The 19,268-nt window shown below is 48.3% G+C and overlaps 1 protein-coding gene across 3 annotated transcripts in view; it reads left to right on the forward strand.

The window, feature by feature from the left end:
• The window catches only part of LOC144128269 (kelch-like protein 8), a 76,677-nt gene extending 57,449 nt beyond the window's left edge, over positions 1-19,228 (forward strand). For all 3 annotated transcript variants that reach the window (XM_077661551.1, XM_077661550.1, XM_077661552.1), the window contains exons 5-11: positions 2,049-2,316; positions 3,651-3,794; positions 3,896-4,007; positions 5,710-5,878; positions 8,273-8,432; positions 14,249-14,450; positions 18,799-19,228. In XM_077661551.1, the coding sequence (XP_077517677.1) occupies positions 2,049-2,316; positions 3,651-3,794; positions 3,896-4,007; positions 5,710-5,878; positions 8,273-8,432; positions 14,249-14,450; positions 18,799-18,934 (1,191 nt within the window). In that variant the 3' untranslated portion in view covers positions 18,935-19,228. The remainder of the gene's footprint in view (positions 1-2,048; positions 2,317-3,650; positions 3,795-3,895; positions 4,008-5,709; positions 5,879-8,272; positions 8,433-14,248; positions 14,451-18,798) is intronic.
• Positions 19,229-19,268: the final 40 nt, after the last annotated feature.

Consider the following 19,268-nt stretch of genomic DNA (forward strand, 5'->3'; position numbering starts at 1 on the left):
AAGCGGAAGTCCGCTAGAAAATGGTTTTGAGGATAGGAAAGACGCAGTAACTGTCTGATTTCTCGGTGAGCACCTCAAACGCGTCGTAAGGAACAGGGTGAAGTAGTAGTGTGAAAGCGTGAAATGATTTGCTGCACCGCCGTAGCGCATTCTAGAGAGTGCACCTCGTTGCAAGGCAAGGTCTCGTCTAGACCAGAAGCAAACAATCGCCCGCAGCGTCTAACGATCGGCGGAGTACAACGTCCAAGACCCTCACAGGATGGCGCTACGGCTCCGCACGAGACACACTGCCATAGCGAGCGCGGATTACGCAACACGCGCGGTGCTCTCGCTCCGCTCATACGTCACGACGACTACGAGTACACTGTCACAAGTACACTGTAGCTGTGGGACCGCGGCCGGACTCGTGGGGAGCGCACGCGGCTCTTCAAGAGGGCGCGCTCGTTTCCAAAATGGCGGCCCCCTTCGAAGCAGGACACCTCGCTTCAGAACCCTCGCCGCGGGCTAAATTCGTCGTTGTTACTGCCGCTTTCAGAACGTTCAGTGGCCGTAAATGGGCCACTGGACTTACGCTTTGTCTCGTCTCGCCTATAACAAAATGTATGAGCGATAAATTCGCTTTATTTTTTTAATTAGAGGGACCATTATGCCGCTTCTAGGAGCATCGGCTAATAATAATAATAATAATAATAATAATAATAATAATTAGTTTTTGGGGAAAGTAAATGGCGCAGTATGTCTCATATATCGTTGGACACCTGAACCGCGCCGTAAGGGAAGTGATAAGGAAGGGAGTGAAAGAAGAGAGGAAGAAAGAGGTGCCGTAGTGGAGGGCACCGGAATAATTTCGACCACCTGGGCTGACATCGCACAGCACACGTGCGCCTTACCGTTTTTCCTCCATAAAAACGCAGCGGTTTGTGGACGAAAATACTCCTCGTTTTAGCAAGCAGATGACCCCACTGGGCTGAGCTTATCGTTTCGTCTCCGTTTGCATACGCTGAACTGAAAATACGAACGTGACAGGTGGCGTAACATCCCCTAAAATGCTTGAGTTTAGCATACGTAAGCGTGCATACGCTTAAGGTACGTAGACAGTGTCGATTTAGGCTCTTTTATTACAATATCTGTGTACGACGCGAGCAGACGACGAGTCGCGGAGGAACACGTTTAGCTAGCTGCTCTGTTTGGCTGAGGACATCTCTACCTTCCCTAGCGCTGCAAGGAACTTATGAAATGGAATATAGGAAAGCGCTATTGCTGAAGGATGCGCTGCTGTGGGCGGCAGCGCAGCACGTGCGCAGAGGGGGCTGAGTAAAAGTTCATTTAGGTTCGCGGTCGCCTTCTCTCTTTAGCTCCCCTCCGTGTTATCCTTCCGGTTCGGCGCAGTGTTCTCCCTCCATTCAGGCGCCAAGGCGAACCGTGGCGCGCCGACAACGGGAGCTAAAAGCATTTCATGCTTAAAAGTGACGTTTACACCATGCTGCACACTTCTAGAAACTTGGAAATAGCAGTACCGCCAGTCCACACTGGTGAAGCTTCACACTTAATCCATATAGAATAGCTCTGCGAGGACACAGGGTCGTCATCGCTGTGTCGAAGCCACTGTGTGCGCGTCTTCGTAGTGGTTATATGTAGGAAAGGCGCGGCAGCAGTGTTACGTGGCTATCGTGAAGAAATGGATTAAGGAGGCTGAGAATCGAACAGAAATTTGAAATATATTGACGACTGTTACGATAGCTATCGCTGAATTTCTCGATTTACGCAAAGGTTGTTTTTGTAGCGATAGCTACATTACGGTAGCATTTCGAGCCATCAGCGTGGCTGCGCCCCCACCCTGTGGCTGTGCCGTCACGCTGTCACGTGGTTGGAAACGTGGTGCGGAGCAGCCGCCGGCGGCGCGGCGCCGTGGCTGATCCCGTGGTTGGTCATGTGACCAAGTTCCACTCGGCCAGCTGTAGCTATCGCGCCACTCCAGGTTTAACCAGAGCTAAACCACCGCCATTTTTTAAATACAGTTATTTACATAGCACATGCAAATGGCACAGGTGTACGAGGCTCTCATGAGCTGGGTTCGCCACGACATCGGGTCGAGAGCCGCGGACCTGCCGGGACTGCTGTCTCGGGTTCGGCTGCCCTTACTGCCACCGGGCTACGTGCGGAGGCGAGCCGAGGACGAGGAGCTGTTGTGCGGCTGCCACCGGTGCCGGGACCTGCTGGACGAGGCCCGCGACCAGCAGCTGTGGAAGGCCGGCCTGCTGGTGGGCTTACCGCCGGCGCCCGGAGAGCGATCCAGGCCGCGGCACAGCTACGCCGGTGAGCGCATGCTTGCTTCCTTTTGAGTATACACAGACACACGCACGCACTCTATAACAGGTGCGGGCATGTACAGAAAAATGTACACGTTGGTAACGGCTCGTATATGATACAGAGCAACGAAAAAACATGACACCCCAGCCGCCACTGTTAATGCATGCAGTCTTGCTTTCCTCGGAATAGACGGGGCCCACTTTTATCAAGTTGGGAATACTTCGTTGTCGCCCTTGAACACTGTGCAATGAAGTTAACTCTGAGAGTACAAAGCAAAACTTGCGGATGTGTGATCACTGTGCAACAGCATGCCGATAGAGACTCCCCTCTCAGGGTATATGCTGTCCTAGAACTCAGACATTTCCTTGTGGCGCCGGTCGTCACCCTTTGATTGTTGAATTTTCGACATACCTGATGAGATAACGAGCAGTCTGCATTTGCTCTGTTTGTAATGCTCGATCATTCATATGCAGTGACAATAACAGAAGTTGAGGAGTGCCTCAAGTGAATTCGTTAACTCGAAAGATCACTACACGCAGCGGTACATTACCGAGGAATCACAATTCTCGCTTTCTGTATTGGGTTCCGTAATACAGGACGAAAGTTTTAAGGTGTCCATCTTGCGTGGTGCTGCATGTTGTCGCCGCTGCGCGGATGACTGCGCACAGGCTGTATACGTCACGCCACTTTGTTTTACGAGCCGTGGACCGCAGTCAGACACCGCCAACGCAGATGTGAATTAACTTGTAACAACTACTAAGCAAGCGCAGTTCTCTAACTCCTACAGTTAAGAAATTCTAAATAAAAGGTCGTTCATATCCTGCGGATGGTTTCTGGAGGTTAGCCGGCAGAGACGCCACCTGTGTGAGCTGGAGCTGCACAGTGAACTACTGCTAGCGTCGTGCAGCTTTTCGTTCTCCGCCCTGCACAGCCTTCGTCAAGAATATACAGCCCACCTGGTTTGTTTCCACACCAACCAGTGTTTCTAGTTTTTTTTAGCTCCTGTATGTTAAGATGAGCTCAACTCTCGCCCTAACTCCGCCGAAGCTGAGGACTCCTACGAAAGCTACATTTAAGGATTCCACTATACACGACTTACAAGCAAACTCCTTGGGCTGTATATTTTTGACAAACGCTGTAGCTGCTTTGTCTAGCCCAAAGCAGGTTTTCTGAATGTTTAAAGTACCGTGATAGTTAACGCACGAGTTCTGTACTGATCAGTGTGCCGAATTTCGAAACAAGGCTTCCTTGGGGAGTTGAGCTGCTGGAATGGCCTTAGAGCTCTAAAGAGCGAGTATACGTCTCATATGTCCCGTATAAATCCCACGTGTGCCACACAGGGACCATTTTCTGCGTTGGAGGACGCGATGCCAATGGGGAGCCGTCATCGTCCACTGAGTTCTACAGCATCGCCGACAACAAGTGGCTGAAGGCAGCTGACATGACAACCAGGAGGAGACACGTCGGAGTCGTGTCTGTCGACGGTGAGCGCTTCGCATTCGCCCAGTTTGTATAGGGGTGGCTTTCTTGAGTGGAAAGTGTGTCCGCACGGCAGAGTAGTGGAATTATTCTTTTTTTTTTTCAGGAAAGCTCTTTGCCGTGGGCGGAAGTGACGACAAGCATCACCTCGCCAGCGCCGAAGTGTTCGATCCTTCGACAAACTGCTGGAAGCTGATATGTCCTATGAACGTTCCCAGGTTGGTCTGGTCACTTTTCTTCAGCGTGTACATAACGAGAGTGCATGTGCTTACGGCACGAAAAGTAAACGGACCACGGAAGCGGATTTAAATATTTTGTTTCTTGAAACCCGGCATATATCAAAAACAGTTTATTCTGTTTTTGGATGCCCAGCATGGTACATAACGTTTGTCGCGCTCGTCATTTGTTTAAAGCAGTGTTAAGCTGTCCTGAAATAAAGTTTGAAACTCACTTTCGTAGTCCTTTTTTTTTTCTCCCGACAGTACATCAGCTAGAGAGAAAAGCTTTTTATTTGGGCATTCTCCATCAACGCTGTATTTTAAATGCGTAATTGCAGTGCACGTGGAACGGCGTCGTCGAATGTATATATCAGCCCCTTTTTGCCGACTGCGCCACTCCTTCTAATGATTCTGGGCTGAAGACAGAGTGTACGCAAGAAACAGCGTTTCAAATTTTCGATGTCTTCCTGATGTCAAGGGCGGAACCGTCGGAACGCCTTAGTTGCACCCATAGTCGAGTACACAGTAAGTGATTAAAGGTACTTAGAATGGGGCTCGCAATAAAGTTGCGATATGTCTGGGATGTTAAAAGACGAAGCTTCATAATTATCCTCCAGCAAGAATTATTTTAATGCGTTTTGTGGAAGCTGAGTGGAAGCGCTGTGAACCAATGAACGTGACGTCGTATGCCAGGTTTTCGCGCGAAAGACGGCACCGCGCGGCGCCGCGAGTTGCGAAAGCGGGAATTTTAAAATGTATTGTAAATTTCCCGCTCGCTTTTGAGGTCTCGTACGAGGCATGGACGCTCGGTGGCCTATACTCTACATAGAGCAAGCATTTTAAAACCAAGCTCAAACACCCCTTTCTGTGGTCCTTTAAGCCTTCGTATGGATAGGATATTTTAGCACTCTCAAGACTTTGCGATCAGAAAGGCCTTACTCACCCTTCCGGGTGGTTTGGGGGCGGTGTCGGTTCTGTTTTCCCGCACGCAACTACATGATCTTCGACCTAAAAGATTGCTACACGTTAAGTAAATGCCAGCAACAAGCACGCTTTCGCTTTCGTCAGGCAGGCCGGCTAAGCGCGAATGACGTTCGGCTTCTGAGCACAAGTTGGTAGGTTCCATCCCTTCCACGGCGGCCGCACTCCCTCCTTTATCCCTTCCCTTACGGCGCGGTTCAGGTGTCCAACGATATATGAGACAGATACTTCGCCCTTTCCTTTCCCCAAAAAAAAACAATTATTATTATCATTTCAAAGGAGGCATAATGCGAAGACGCCATTTTCAAAGCACGTCGAAGAACCTTGGGTGATCGAAAACAATTCGGAGCCCTGCATGCAGTACAGCACACCTCGCAGCCCAGAGTGTCCCTGGTCGCTTCATTGTTGGTGGGGAGTGGCTCTAGTTTCTGCTTCTCCCTGCACAGATCACTACTCAGAGCCAGGGGGGGGGGGGGGGGTAGAGGAGGAGGAAGGGGGGTCCGCGAAGGGCAACACGGCACATACAATGCGGGCATCTAAGGCACATGGTGGGTTAGACTTGTTCGATGTGGACTGGAGGTGGTGATGTCCAAAGGAGTTTATCACGACACCACACAACACCGCACCGTAGGAACACTCAGAGTGTCTTTCGGGCATGTAGTGACCTGCTGATAACAACCCCCTGGTGGCGCTGCCTGCTCTTTACCCGTTGTTGCCGCAGGCGAGGCCTGGGCTTGTGCCAGCTGAGTGGACCTCTGTATGCCATCGGCGGTATGGACGACACGACCTTCTTCAACACGGTCGAGCGCTACGACAGCCAATCGGACTCGTGGACGGCTGTCGCCCCCATGAAGTCCCCGCGAGGGGGCGTTGCCGTCGCTGTCCTCAAGGTCCGCTTATCTCCCGTGGTTGTCTCTCCACAGTTTCCTCCTCCTTCCGCAATGAATGCTGCACGGAGACCTAACGGGCTAGTCTGAGAGGATAACTGTCCTTGTTTCGACTAATGACGCGCCTCTTCAAACTTACTTACAAGCTGTTTGCCTGATATATAAATCCAATTATGGCTCATGACACTAATTTAAATATAGTTATTGCCCACCCGACCCCCAGCAGAGCCCAACAGGTTAGCATAATACCATTTTGTTTTGCTCGCTGAAGTTCTTTGTTTAGGTGAATGCAGTATGTCTTGAAAATCTGCAAATCACTGATCTCTTTTCTTCTGACATATTGATGATATAGTTGTTTACGTCTCTTGGTAATTTTATTTATAATGTCACAATTAATGCGCGTCTTACACCTTCTCTGCGCATGCTTTGCTGTTCTAATGAAACACTTCCAATAAGGATACTTTTGGCAGTGGGTAAAGAATTCATACGCTTTTTTTCTTATTCTTTTCGTCATGACCACTAATCCAATCGAAATCCTTTAAAGTATTCTTTTCTTAAAAAAATTTTCATTGTCAATAGAATGGAAGCTATCTATTAAATATTTAAGCTTATTTCCGATAATGACGCGCAGTGAGCTTTTGGCGATTGGATTACACTCTAGAGAACGTACAATTGGACAACTCTAAATTTCTAGCGTCGGTATATGAGCCCCATCAATTGGTTTATGGTATATGGGGGTTTAACGTCCCAGAGCGACTCAGGCTATGAGGGACGCCGTAGTGGAGGGCTTGGGATAATTTCGAACATCCGGGGTCCTTTAACGTGCACTGACATCGCATAGTACACGGGCGTCTAGCATTTCGCATCCAACGAAATTCGACCGTCACGGCCGGTATCGAACCCGCGTCTTTCTGGTCAGCAGTCGAGCGCCATAGCCACTAAGCCACTGCGGCGTGCCCATAAATTAACGTTTGTACCACCACCGAACACGAGCCTTAAGCAGTTCTCTTTAATACGCAGAAACAATGACTCAAGAAGACACAGGAAATTGGTGATGCAACCATGTGGAGACGATAACAAACAATAAAAATCACATCCTCCAGATCAATAGACGAAATTTGATAATCATATGTAGATGCAGTAAACATAGGTAGTAAATCTGGTTTCCAGGGTTTAAAAAGATTTTTGGTTGGTGAATAATCAACGAGCGTCTGTTTTGTCCATACAACAGGTTTCAGATATCATAATGGAATCAAATGAGGCGTTTAAGCAATGAATGAAACAGATCTTTATAATTTATTGTTTCTGGTTCACGGGGAATTAAAATGACGACATTTTAAGCGCTTTGAAAAAGTGTAGCCTATGTTTTTGAATTCCCCCGAAAATACGTATGGGGCAGAACAAAAAGGTACAGCCGTAGGCATGCGATGAAAACCAACTTTTAACTGAGCTTTGCTTTGCGAAACGGCAGATAAAACCAGGAATCTTATCTTGTCTCTCCGGCAAGCAATGGATTGCAACTGTATCGGGATATTTGAGCAGTAGGAGCTCAGTTTTCTCAGCGATAGTATTATGTGCTTCTTTTCTCTTGTTCCGTCTTTTTCGCGCAGTTCTTGTCTTCTATAGGATGCTATTAAGTTTGGTCCAGCAACTTTCATTTTTTATTTGCCGAATTCCGTGGAATTCTAAATTTGCTCGCCGGTGTCATCATTCTAGTTCGTCAATCTGGCTTTCAAGTTTGGTTGGTTGGTAACAACTTTATTAAAAAGTCCTGCAGAGCTTTCGCCGACGGGACCTCGACGTCTCCCACGTGGGGACGTCGAGGTGTTGCCTCGCCGTCGCCCCGCGGGCCTGCTGGACGGCCCAGAGTTGGTCACCGAGGCTGGGGCTGCGCAAGGCAGCGGCCCACCGCGGTGGGAGGGTTCCGGAGTTAGCACCGTCAGGGTTTTTGCTACAGTCCCAGAGCATGTGGGGTAAAATTGCTATAGCAGTGTGGCAGACCTTGCATATATTTGTCGGGTATGTTTCGGGGTAGAGTCTGTGGTATTGTGCAGGGTTGGGGTACGTGAGCGTCTGCAGTTGACTGAGGGCCACCGCGTGCTTTCAAGTGCCTCATTTTTTTTTGTCCTGCGCTTCAAATTTTTCCGCTTTCGATCTCATTTATTTAATGTCGCGTTCATGTTGTTCAGCGCGCAGCAGCCGATCAGTCACCCGGTCAGGCATGAACTGTACAGTATCTTTATTCCATCAATGGTTTCTTTCAGAGACATTAATACGTCAAGCTTTTGGTTAATTGCTTGAAGATGCGCCGCATACTATTCTGGATTTGCATCCCTAATACTGATTGCCAACATACCTAGAGCAACCTACCTCCAGCAACAACTTCCGTGTCCGCAGGACTGCATCTACGCCATTGGCGGCAACGTCGGACAGACTTCGCTCAGCACGTGCGAGAGGTACGACCCGCATCTGAACAAGTGGTCATACGTGTCCGGCATGACGCAGCGACGGGCAGGCGCTGGAGCCGTCGCCCTCGACGGTTTTATCTACGTCGTAGGTAAGTGCCGCTCTTACTTACACAGTTTTCTACCAGTGATGTCCCATGCGGGCATTTTTTCCTTTTTTTAGGGAATGCAAAGAAAATCTTTACAGAGTTTCAGCGAACTTCAAAACCTGAAATCGTCTCTATTTTCTAAACTGACGGAGTTTTCAAGTTGCTGGGGGGGGGGGGGGGGGGCTGAAATGGGAAGTTTTCGGTCTGATTGAGGGAATTATCGGGTACTGCACGAAACAGCACTGTTTTCTTTTTTTACTGGAGATTATTAAAAACTGGTTTCTTCAGTACCTAAGTTATCTTAGTTACCTAGGGTAAGTTATCTTAGAGGACCAGTTTGCTGTAGTTACCATATATGTCTTAGCTGTACTCTGATGTCCTCTACTCGTGACAATACTATGCCGAATACTACCGAATACTATACCAAATGTATAGTGTTGTCACCAGTAGAGGACATCAGAGGACAGCTGAGACATATGCTAACTAGCAAACTGGTCAACTAAGATAACTTACCCTAGATAGCTAAGATACCTTGTATGTCTGTTCGAAAATAACAATAACATTAAAAATTCCTTAATATATTCGATCAGGCGCCACATTGTAATTGGAGTTTGTGTATCGTGCGCTATTAGGAAAACAGATATCAAATTTTTGAATTTTCGAGGATGCGATCCTGGTAGGCGCTACAGCGCAAGTGATCTCGGCTCTGACACGCGCCAAACTGGGGCTCTACAACTCTGGAGCTGTGCAAACCCGCGTCTCATGCCACCCGTTCACGCGCCGCGGGTCGGTTCTCTTTTGACTCGCCGAGATCATTAAATGTGCAGTTGTCGAATCGGGGTGACATTGTCCAAACCGACACCTTACTTGACCCGCTTCTGTCGGGTGCGTGTAAATTAAACTATACGGAGAAGGTGAAAAAAGACACAGTAAGAGAAGCAAATGTAAAGAAAAGATGTGTCGACTGCTTAACTGTTACAGTCTAATAGCGATAACTCGGATTCGTGCCAAGAGGAGGCCGACTGGAACTACGGGTTGGTTCTCCGCGCTGTGCAGGTAATTGCATCCGAGTTGGGTCGCCGCGTACTACTAGGCTTTTTCCACTTATGCGGGCGCTCAGTATTGAAGGAAAGCGTTACGCCCGCAGCCATTTCCCCGAGGCCATCAGAAATAAGCCGTGCCCTCCACCACGACAGGTGCGGGGCAAAGTGGAGCGGAAGGACGACCGCCATGACGAAGTCTCTGTTGACAGTGTGAAGCTCGGGTTCGCGTCGAGAATGCTGAGCTCTTGAATGCCGCACTGGCGTGTCAACCACGAAATAAGGTGGACGACGACTCGAGAACGCCACAGTGCATTTTACAAACGCCAATAATGCCGCGCTGATTTGACGCGCTTAGCGTTTTCCTGTGTTCTCTCCCTCCGCTACCTTTCTCTCGCCGACAAGAGCTTGTGCTCGCTTTCTCCCTTTCACTCTGAGTTGACGCGCCATCTGTCGACATAGCTGAGCAACGAAATCGCGGTGAGAGCAACGGTAGAAAAGAAAGGCTGAATGCGGCTGGAGGTGACAGCTTTCGATTAGGGTCACCGATGAAGTGGCTAAACAATTTATCGGATGCGTCACGAAGCTGCATAGAGATAAAGCACTAGTCGCGCGGCTGTTATCGGCGGAGTCGACTCTCACTTCTTTACTCCGCGGTTTCAACTGATCACAGCACGAACAAAACACAATGATCTCGCCTTTCGAGGTTCAGTTATGGTAAGCAACCACCACGGCTCATGTTTGTCCATGCACGCCGCTAGGATGTAAACGTGAACCGATCTCAAATGGATACCTTGCTGTACAATCTAGGAGTGCGGCGTAGGCATGCTCGTGTTTGAATTTGGTCCGGTAGTACGCTGGTCGAAAACAGTGCAAACATTCTAATTATGCACTTTCCATTTCCCACTACAGCCCATTGCAGAGTGTTAGCAAGTTTTGGGAACCGAACCACGTTGAAGTGCTTTTATTTACTTATTACTTGTTAGCGTGCTCTTTACTCTGTAATCTGCAGTTGTTGTAGCCGATAGCGATGAGGCAGGGCCAGGGTAACGAGCAACGCAGACGCTTTATTGGCACGCCTGTGCCGAGCCGAGAATGGGCTACGCCCGCGGAACGCAGCGCTTATATAGTGCTGAGCGACGCGCTCTCAATGTGACGTCACACGCGCTTCGCATGACAACACAATAGTCAGTGCGGTCTTTGTAAATGAAGCAACATTCAAAATTTTCGCGTATCTGTACCACAGGTCACGCATTGGAGAAGTAAACAAGCGACATCGGTGACACAATGGCAGGCTGGTTTTTGTCAACAGGTTCAATTTTCGCAGTGCAACGAGTTGCTTTAAACCATATTGCACGGAACACTTTTCCTAGCAATTTTTGTTTTAATTTTTACGGGCTGCCGTGCCTAATCTGGTTAGTCTGCAACCCATTTCGCTTCCTCGCAAGAGTAGTCTGTTTGAGGGGAAGCCAGCTTTTACAGCCGCGTTCGATATAACCTGCAACGCGCCGGCAGCGAGTGTAGTGCTATTTGAACTTTATATAAAAGGAATACGCCGTGATACGCAATGCGGGTAGCCCTACCATTGTCATTGGTGGCTGAAAGTAGGACACTAGACTTCTTCACTGACTTTATAAGACTTTTCTGCATTCCTGTTTTATATATATTTAGCCCAATTCTATGACCGATAATTTTATTCCGTTTTCATTCTTTTATTTTACTACTTTCACCTCCGTTATCTTCCCTCCCTTCTCTCTCATACACCTCTTCAGCGCAGAGTCATGCTCCTTAGGCATGCTAAACCGTCTGCTAATTTTAACGTTGGCGACTGAATGTCTTACCTTGAAATGCGTGTCTTTATCGACAATTCTGCAGTGGAAGCTGTCAGATATCAGTCAGAAAGCGTCAGGAAAAAGTCTAAGTAGACGAATATTCCTTTGTTTTGTTAAGGAGGGAAGAGAGTTCTGTCCCAGATAAGTAACAAGCACGTTGCTGCGACGTAAGAGCGTTACTGACGCAATCTCTGCTATAAGCGCGTTCAATGAGAATACATCATCAGTCTTTCTGGCACCTAAAGCCTGTTCGGACGCATCTGTCTATGCGCTCGACACGAATGCCTGCTAGGAAGCAAAGTGGAGTTTTGGGCCAGTTGGCAATTCATGGTCTCTGCGCGCCGCTCTAACCGTACGCCGGCTCGGGCGCTTGCCTTAAGTATGTAGTGCGAGGCGGCACCCTCCGGATTGTCTAAAGAACTTTGCCGTGCTAAAGGGCATGAGCAACAGCGAGCTCGAGTGCTGTTGTACGATATTCCGCGCTTAGCCATGCTAAACCGTCCGCTTTTTTTTTTTTTTCAAAAGGGCACTCATTGCCAGTGCTGTCAAGGGAATATGGAGCTGCTCACGGAGAATATAGAACATTTTTTTTAACGTGTGGTCACGGCATACGACGAGACTTTGATGTGCCACAAAGTTCATCCGTCCAAAATCTATGCAATGGAAGCACAAGACTTCCCCACTCCTAGACGTTTAAGGTTGCAAACTCTGTTGGTAATGCCACGACGACAGTTTTCTTGGATGATAATGGAGTCCTGCTTTTAGAATTCAAGCCACAAAAAGCTATTATAACAGGAGAGGCCAGTGTTAACACAATCACTGCTTTGCGGAAGGCCATCAGACAGAGGAGGCGAGAAAGGTGCTTGGCAGGCGTGCTGCTCTGAAAAGGGCTCTGAAAGCGGCTCTGAAGCAATATCCTTCAGCAAGAATTTTTAAAATGCATTTTGTTGAAGCTGTGTCATCTACAGTCAAAAGTCGAATTTCCGCTTCTTCGCACCTTTCCGTCTCCTCCCGTCAATTTTACACGTAAAAATTTCAGCCCTCCTCCGCCGGCCCCACCCACTCGGCTCCGCCGCTACCTCCGCCAGCTGCCGAAACGCGCGGAAATTCCCCAGGGGGCGGAGCTTCCTGATCCGCCCGAGTGGCCGCGGTCGTGGTAGTCGTGTGACGTATGAAAGAGTTGGCGGTGCGAATCAATAACCCCCAGCTGCTGACGTCACTTGTACGTGACGTCGTATGCCGGGTTTCGCGCAAAAGCCCAGCACCGCTGGTCGCCGCTAAAGACCCTAGAGAAAAGCTCATGAAGGGACTTTACTCTGCAAGAGCTCAACTGAGCTGTCGTTAGGCTGAGTGGATTCCAACCCACCCCACAATCCAGACCTAACTCCCTCGCAATATCTTGTACATTTCGACATTAGAAAACATTTCTTCGGGGCCAAAAATTTCGTAGTTATAAAGATGTCAAGGAGGCAGTGACGACCTGGTTTGAAGAGCAGAGATATTTCTTTTCTCCGGTGGGATAAAAGCGGTGCAGCAAAAGTGGGCGAAGTGCATTGATTTCTCAGCAAAAATATACTGAAAAATAAATACTTATTTTGTAAAGTTGTTTTTTTCTTGCTCAGGAAGATAAATTAATGAACGCCCCTCGTATCATTCTCCTTCCCCTGCGCAGTACCGCTGCGGCGACCTCGTAAAGAGGCAGTCACAGCGCTGCGCACTCCCACTTCCTTTGCCCCCCCCCCCCCCCCCCGGGTTCGAACCCGACCGCGGTGGCGCCCGTGTGCTGTGCGATGTCAGTGCACGTTAAAGATCCCCAGGTGATCGAAATTATTCCGGAGCCCTCCACTACGGCACCTCATTCTTCCTTTCTCCTGCCCACCGGAGAAAAGAAATATATCTACTCTTCAAACCAGGTCGTCACTGTCTCCTTGACATCTTCATAACTACGAAATCTTTGGCCCCGAAGAAGTGTTTTCTAATGTCGAAATGTGAAGATAATCCAAGGGAGTTAGGTCTGGGTTGTGGGGTGGGTTGGAATCCACACCGCCGAACGATAGCTCAGTTGAGCTCTTGCAGAGTAAAGTCCCTTTTTTATTCTTTCACTCCCTCCTTTATCCCTTCCCTTACGGCGCGGTTCGGGTGTAAAGTCCCTTTTTTATTCTTTCACTCCCTCCTTTATCCCTTCCCTTACGGCGCGGTTCGGGTGTCCGCCGATATATGAGACAGATACTGCGCATTTCTTTTCCACACAAAAACCAATTATTAACTATTGCTTTGCCCCGCAACCACCTTCCCCGACTATAATAAAAAAATCTCATTACTATACTCCGCTATTACTCCTGCCCATGCGCCCCTTTCTCGTGCTCGCTCCATCCATGCTGGAATGAATGAATGAAAAACTTTATTGGTTCCTTTAGGAAGTAGTAGCGGTAGAGGAAGTCTTCGTCTTGAAGCTTGGGTCCTCCTTGGCCGTGGGTGGGCCCCTAGTCCAGGGCTCCACTGAGTCGGGCCACCTCGCTTGCGTGTGCTATGAGGGCTCTTTGGGCCCCTAGCTCGCAGCTGGTGAGCCGGCTCTCCCATTGCTCCGCACTTGGTGTTTTGTGTTTGCGGAATGCTTGATTTCTTCCGCACTCCCATGTGACATGATATAGTGTTGGTTTTGCTCCGCACCACGGACAGTTGGCGTATACTGTGTGGGGAACATCTTGTTTAATATGTATGTTTCCCGACACGAGCACCCACAGCGCCATCCCGCGGTGGCGCCGCTAAACGCGTAACGGGGATCACACGTGGTTCCATCGCGGAAAGCCTCCCATAAACAGCTTTCGCTGTAAAATAAACCAAACAGCCCGTAAATCTTTCCAGAGATCCTTACTTTGTTTGCCATAAGGCTACCTCCCCGGCCCAGCTGTTCTACATAATTATATACGATGGATGCGGCATGCAGGCGGCTTCGACAACAACCTCCCTCTCAGCTCGGTGGAGCGGTACGACTCCGAGCTGGACCGCTGGGTGGGCGTGAGGCCCATGAGCACCAGTCGCGGCGGAGTGGGCGTCGCACAACTGGCCGGGCGGCTCTTCGCTGTCGGTGGACACAACGGCAGTCGCTACCTGGATTCAGTCGAAGCCTACGACCCATCACTCGACAGGTGGGCACGGCCTTTCTTCGTTCTTGCGTTGAAAGTAGAGGCATCACGTTGTCGGCAGCGCATCCAGTGTGTACAATTTTGATAGTTGCAGCGGCGGAAATTAGGTTGCAGGAGCATATCCACTGTTACATTAATGCACTGGTCTATGGAAGCGCGTCATGGCTTAGTCGTTATGACAAGCCGCTGCGAAAAAGATGGTAGCCGTTGTAAAATATGGCGTCGATTTCTTTTTGAACATTGTCTAACCACATTCTAAATGTGTGCACTAACAGCTAACACTGTGTCATAAAAAATAAATAAATTTGTGACTACCGGCCTTGAACTATCTAGCCCAGGTTTCCGAGCTAATAGCCAAAGACTCATAATATACCGTAGCATAATGGGTGCAGGCAACCGCAATCACGTTGTTGGCCACGCTGGTAGTAAGAGTATTTCTGCATTTTCTTCATGTAAATAATGAAATTGAAACTTTTACCTTTTTAAGTATTGCGTTTCCGGCGAAAATTACAGTGCCAAATTGCAGAGCGGCTTCATCAGCTTTTATATTCGTGTGTGCAATACATTAGTGTTTTTCGCGTTGAAAAGAGAGTGCGAAATGTGAAAAAATGCCACGTGACCATGCACTCGTCGCGCGCCGCGACAGCAGCGCTCTCAAAACGCGTAATTCACCAAAGTAGACGCGTTCGATGGAGCAGCAATTGTGGCGGGGCAAATAGTGCCCCTGCAATGAACTAAAAGTAACATCTCCCACCTCTTCCTCCTATGCCGGCACCCCTTCTCTCGGCTCCTCCCAAGCGCCGGCGGTGGCGTCACCTAGGCCGGGCAACGCTAGCAGACGCTCCGCTCTTTGGCCCGCGGTCGAAAAAATTGTTTGTTGCATTTTCTGCCTTCGTTTCGGTAGAATTCAACGAGACCATGGCATGGGAGATTCAAGACATGGTTACTACAATAACTGCCCCGACCCACTTTGCACTGCAATCGCTTTGATTGAGATATACACGGTGGAAGTGCCGTGCGCTAGCGAGCTCCCAACACTATAGTGAATATCGCCGGAGTGCTTTCGAGCGGAGCCTTTTGCCCCAGTATCCATTTTAACTCCACCAAGAGGAAGTGGAATGACATACGAGCTGAGTGGTGAGATTTAGTGCTTACTTTTATTAGAAACAGACTTATTTATTTATTTGTCCCTCAAAGGTCCTCGAGGGACATTACATGAGGGGTGGGCTGAGAAGACAATTAGCATGAATACAGATGATGTTTGAGGGCGGTTTTGAATCTGCTGTAGTCGATGACGGTTGCCACTTCGGATGGAAGGCCATTCCAGTCTCGGGCTGTTTTCAGGACGTGCGGTCCAGGCCTTAAATGAATCGATGGTGGCGCCCCCAATGCTTCTATAATATATACTTCCCTAAAAGGCGCGTTTGGAAGTGTAATCGGTTGTATTCAGGGCGTCGCTGCCTACCCGTCTAACTTTTTTTTTTTCGCGTAGAAAAGCTTGGTGATTGTTTCGAAGTGACAGTGCCGGGTACGTCACAGGCTAACGACTGACGGTAGTCGATTAAAGTTTGTGCGTAGATTCGCGAATACGATACCCTAGGTGCGCACCGTTACACGGCATGCATGATATCCCCAAAGGACACAAAGCTTCCACGTGCGATGCCTACATCGATATAATTGATATTCTTAAAACAGCAACTATGAAACAAGCAAAACAAGCGAATGGACATGGACGTCTTTCAACGCTTATGTCCGGTAAAAAAAAAAAAATTCTAGGGTTTTCCCGTCGTTAAACATAGCAGACGTGCGAAAGCGTGTTTAGCTCGATTATTGGCTCACGGTTTTGCTTTGCTGGGTCGTCGGCACGCCTGGCGACAATATTAGACTCACTTTAAGCTAATCTGGTCTATTCGCGCCACAGATGGATGTCGAAGACGACGGTGTGCAATGCACAGCGCGAGAGTGTCTTGCAGTTTGACACAACAACAACAGTTTGACACGAGGCTGCAGCATAGCGTAGTGCTTTCGTGCAGTGGCCAGCGAAGCTATCTCTTCGCGCCGCCGCAGGTTCGAATCCCAGTCACAGAAATATTTATTTAGGTCAAGTCTTCAGTAATAACCCGGCTTTTGCAGTTTTGATCTCGAAGTAGAGCTTTCGCTCTAAAAGAGAAATGCATGTCACAGTTCAAGCGCAGGTACCAATATAAAACTTGGCAGGAGGAGTGCTGTTTTAGTGTAACCTCCAACCGCCATCCCTACCACCACCACCACCACATTCCCTCCAAATATCGGAACATATCCATGTAGCCTTGAACTGGACAACTCGTTAGTACTTCAGTGTCACCAACATATTGGCTTTACAATGTGATACATGGTATAGAATGGTAAGGAGGTGATTTTTTTTTATTTCTGCATAATTTTGCCATCAATAGACTTTATGTGGTGTGGTATTCGTCCTGGTGTGGTATTCGTCCATGAAAGCTAAAAAAATTAGTAATTGAATTTCTTTGGTGCTTTGAACCAAATGATCGCCATGATGAGAATTGACTCAGGTCCCACCTGTCCAGTCTTTCGCGAGTTCTTGTCCTTTTTTTTGCGCCGTTGTATTTCATTTACGATGTCTGTTCACCAACTAGCTGAAACTAAAGTCTTCCTGAAACCAAGCGGCTCGGTCGGGCCAACATCAGTCGGCATACCATGTATGCCAACGCGGTTTATCCATTGTATTCAGCTTTGCCACACCATGCCGACGCCGATGCTCGTCGGACGTCTGTGTCGGTGGCCCGTATAGCTGACAACGTGTCAGTCGGCTAATCTCCTGGTCACATTACAACGACACGATGTCTCATTGTTCGTACCGACCAATACCCGTCGCTGTCTTCGCTCTGCCCGCGCAGCCGCGCTGCGAGACTGCATGCTGCAGGTTCCGTGCATGGTTGCCGATTACGATATCTGCTGCACGCTTTTTTCTGCTGCTCGTAAGCAAGCAATCTGTGTATTCGCTAAATGAATGCTGCAAGATAATTTTATAGGATTCGGCATTTACCGCGCGAGAACTGGCCCAAGAATGCGCCCATGACTACACCCCAGCGCTACTTTTGTTTACATTGCAGGAATTGAGCGTTTATTCGGCATTAAATCTAAAGCAATGTTCTACTTAGGATGAATGATCAGATTTTTTTTTTTTGCGCCGGTTGTTTACTTGCTTACTCGGTGCGGTAACTCATCAACAATCACCGATGAAAGCGAGTGCCAGCATGGGGAACGCTCCATAGCCAGATTGGTGACACCGCGTATGTCCGGTGTTTCTGGCTCATTGTAACTGCTTTTTCTGATCTGTCCAATACTAGACTTTAAATTTCTTTACTGATGCCTTGTCTATAAGCTCTCTACGCTTGGTGCACAATCTGCACAGCGGAGGCTTTACTCTATATTTCCAATGGGCGCTGAAGAACAAACCTAACGCTTGAAAAACTCGTATTCAGGACAGAGCTTAAATCATGGACTCCGAGAGCACAGCAGAGGCATTGAATCATTAACAATGTGTGGATATCTAAAGCGTTTAGCGGCCATTTGAAATAATTAAGATGGCTTAATTTGTTGTCCACATACGGTAACGCCGACGACTGCTGCCAGGCGCTGCAGCTTTCTGCATTCTGGGTCACATCGGCTAGCAGCGGTGCTTTTTACGCCCCAAGAATCCTCGATTGCAGGTCCCTGTTGTCAAAGCTATGCTCGATGGCCATTTATATTCGCTAAACACTTCTGAACTTGTTCTCCACAATCGACATCGCACATACGTACCCAGCGGACTCGCTAGGCTTATTCGTACCGCTGGCAAGTCAAAGGGTGATCACATGAAATGTAGTTGCTCGTTTCACTTTTCCGTAGTGCGGAAAAGGTGTAGGCAAGAGCAACTATAGTCATCGCCTCATCGGTTTCGCCCGCTGGTGCGTCGCCATTCATAGTACATCACGTTACTGCGCTGTGAAGGCACTACTACTCACTGGTATTCCCACAGCTCTGCGCGCTTAAAACGAACACTCAAGGGCTTCTTGGGGCTGAATTCAAATATATTTTAAGCGTTTGTGGCATCCAATACTTCGCTTTGGGTGACCACACACAGAGGAAGCCCGTAACAAGCTTTTCATAGCCTAAAAATTGGATGTCTCAACCCCCTTAATGTCCAACACATTTGGAACAATTAAACAATCAAAAATTCTTTAAATCTTGAAAATTGGTCTTTTAAAGCATTAAGCAGCTTCCCCTTCTGTCTGCCCTCAATAGCATCAGTAATGACAGTACGTCATACATATTATACATGCCCATATGTATTAACATGCCTCTGCAGATGGGAGCTCGTGGCCAACATCCATGGAGGCAGAGCCGGACCTGGCACAGCCCACTGCAGTTGTTCAACGCCAGCACTGGCCGCACTCAACAACTACGATGGAAACTGCAATGACGACAATGAGGAGAGCTCCTAGCTAGTCAGCTTTCAGAGCACAGCCACTGCCTGCGAATATGCAATGCAAGCTTTGCATTTCCAGAGATGCATATACGTGGCTGGTAGACATGTGCTTTTTCTAGGCATCGCAATTTGCAAGGGCTAGTTTTTAATCGAACTAAAAACAAAACCTCGCAAGTGAAACAGGCATTCCTTTTTTTTTTGTTTTCGGGCAAGTGAACACTCCAGTCTTCCTTTTTGAAAACAGTGCTTTCGACCAACAAGTTGTGTTTGCAGTCTAGTCAAATAGTTCTAAATAAAATGGTATGGTATGATGTGTGGGATAATATCCCAAGGTTGCTCTTGGCCTTTCT

Source organism: Amblyomma americanum, chromosome 4 (assembly GCF_052857255.1).
Source record: "Amblyomma americanum isolate KBUSLIRL-KWMA chromosome 4, ASM5285725v1, whole genome shotgun sequence".
Lineage (NCBI taxonomy): Eukaryota > Metazoa > Arthropoda > Arachnida > Ixodida > Ixodidae > Amblyomma > Amblyomma americanum.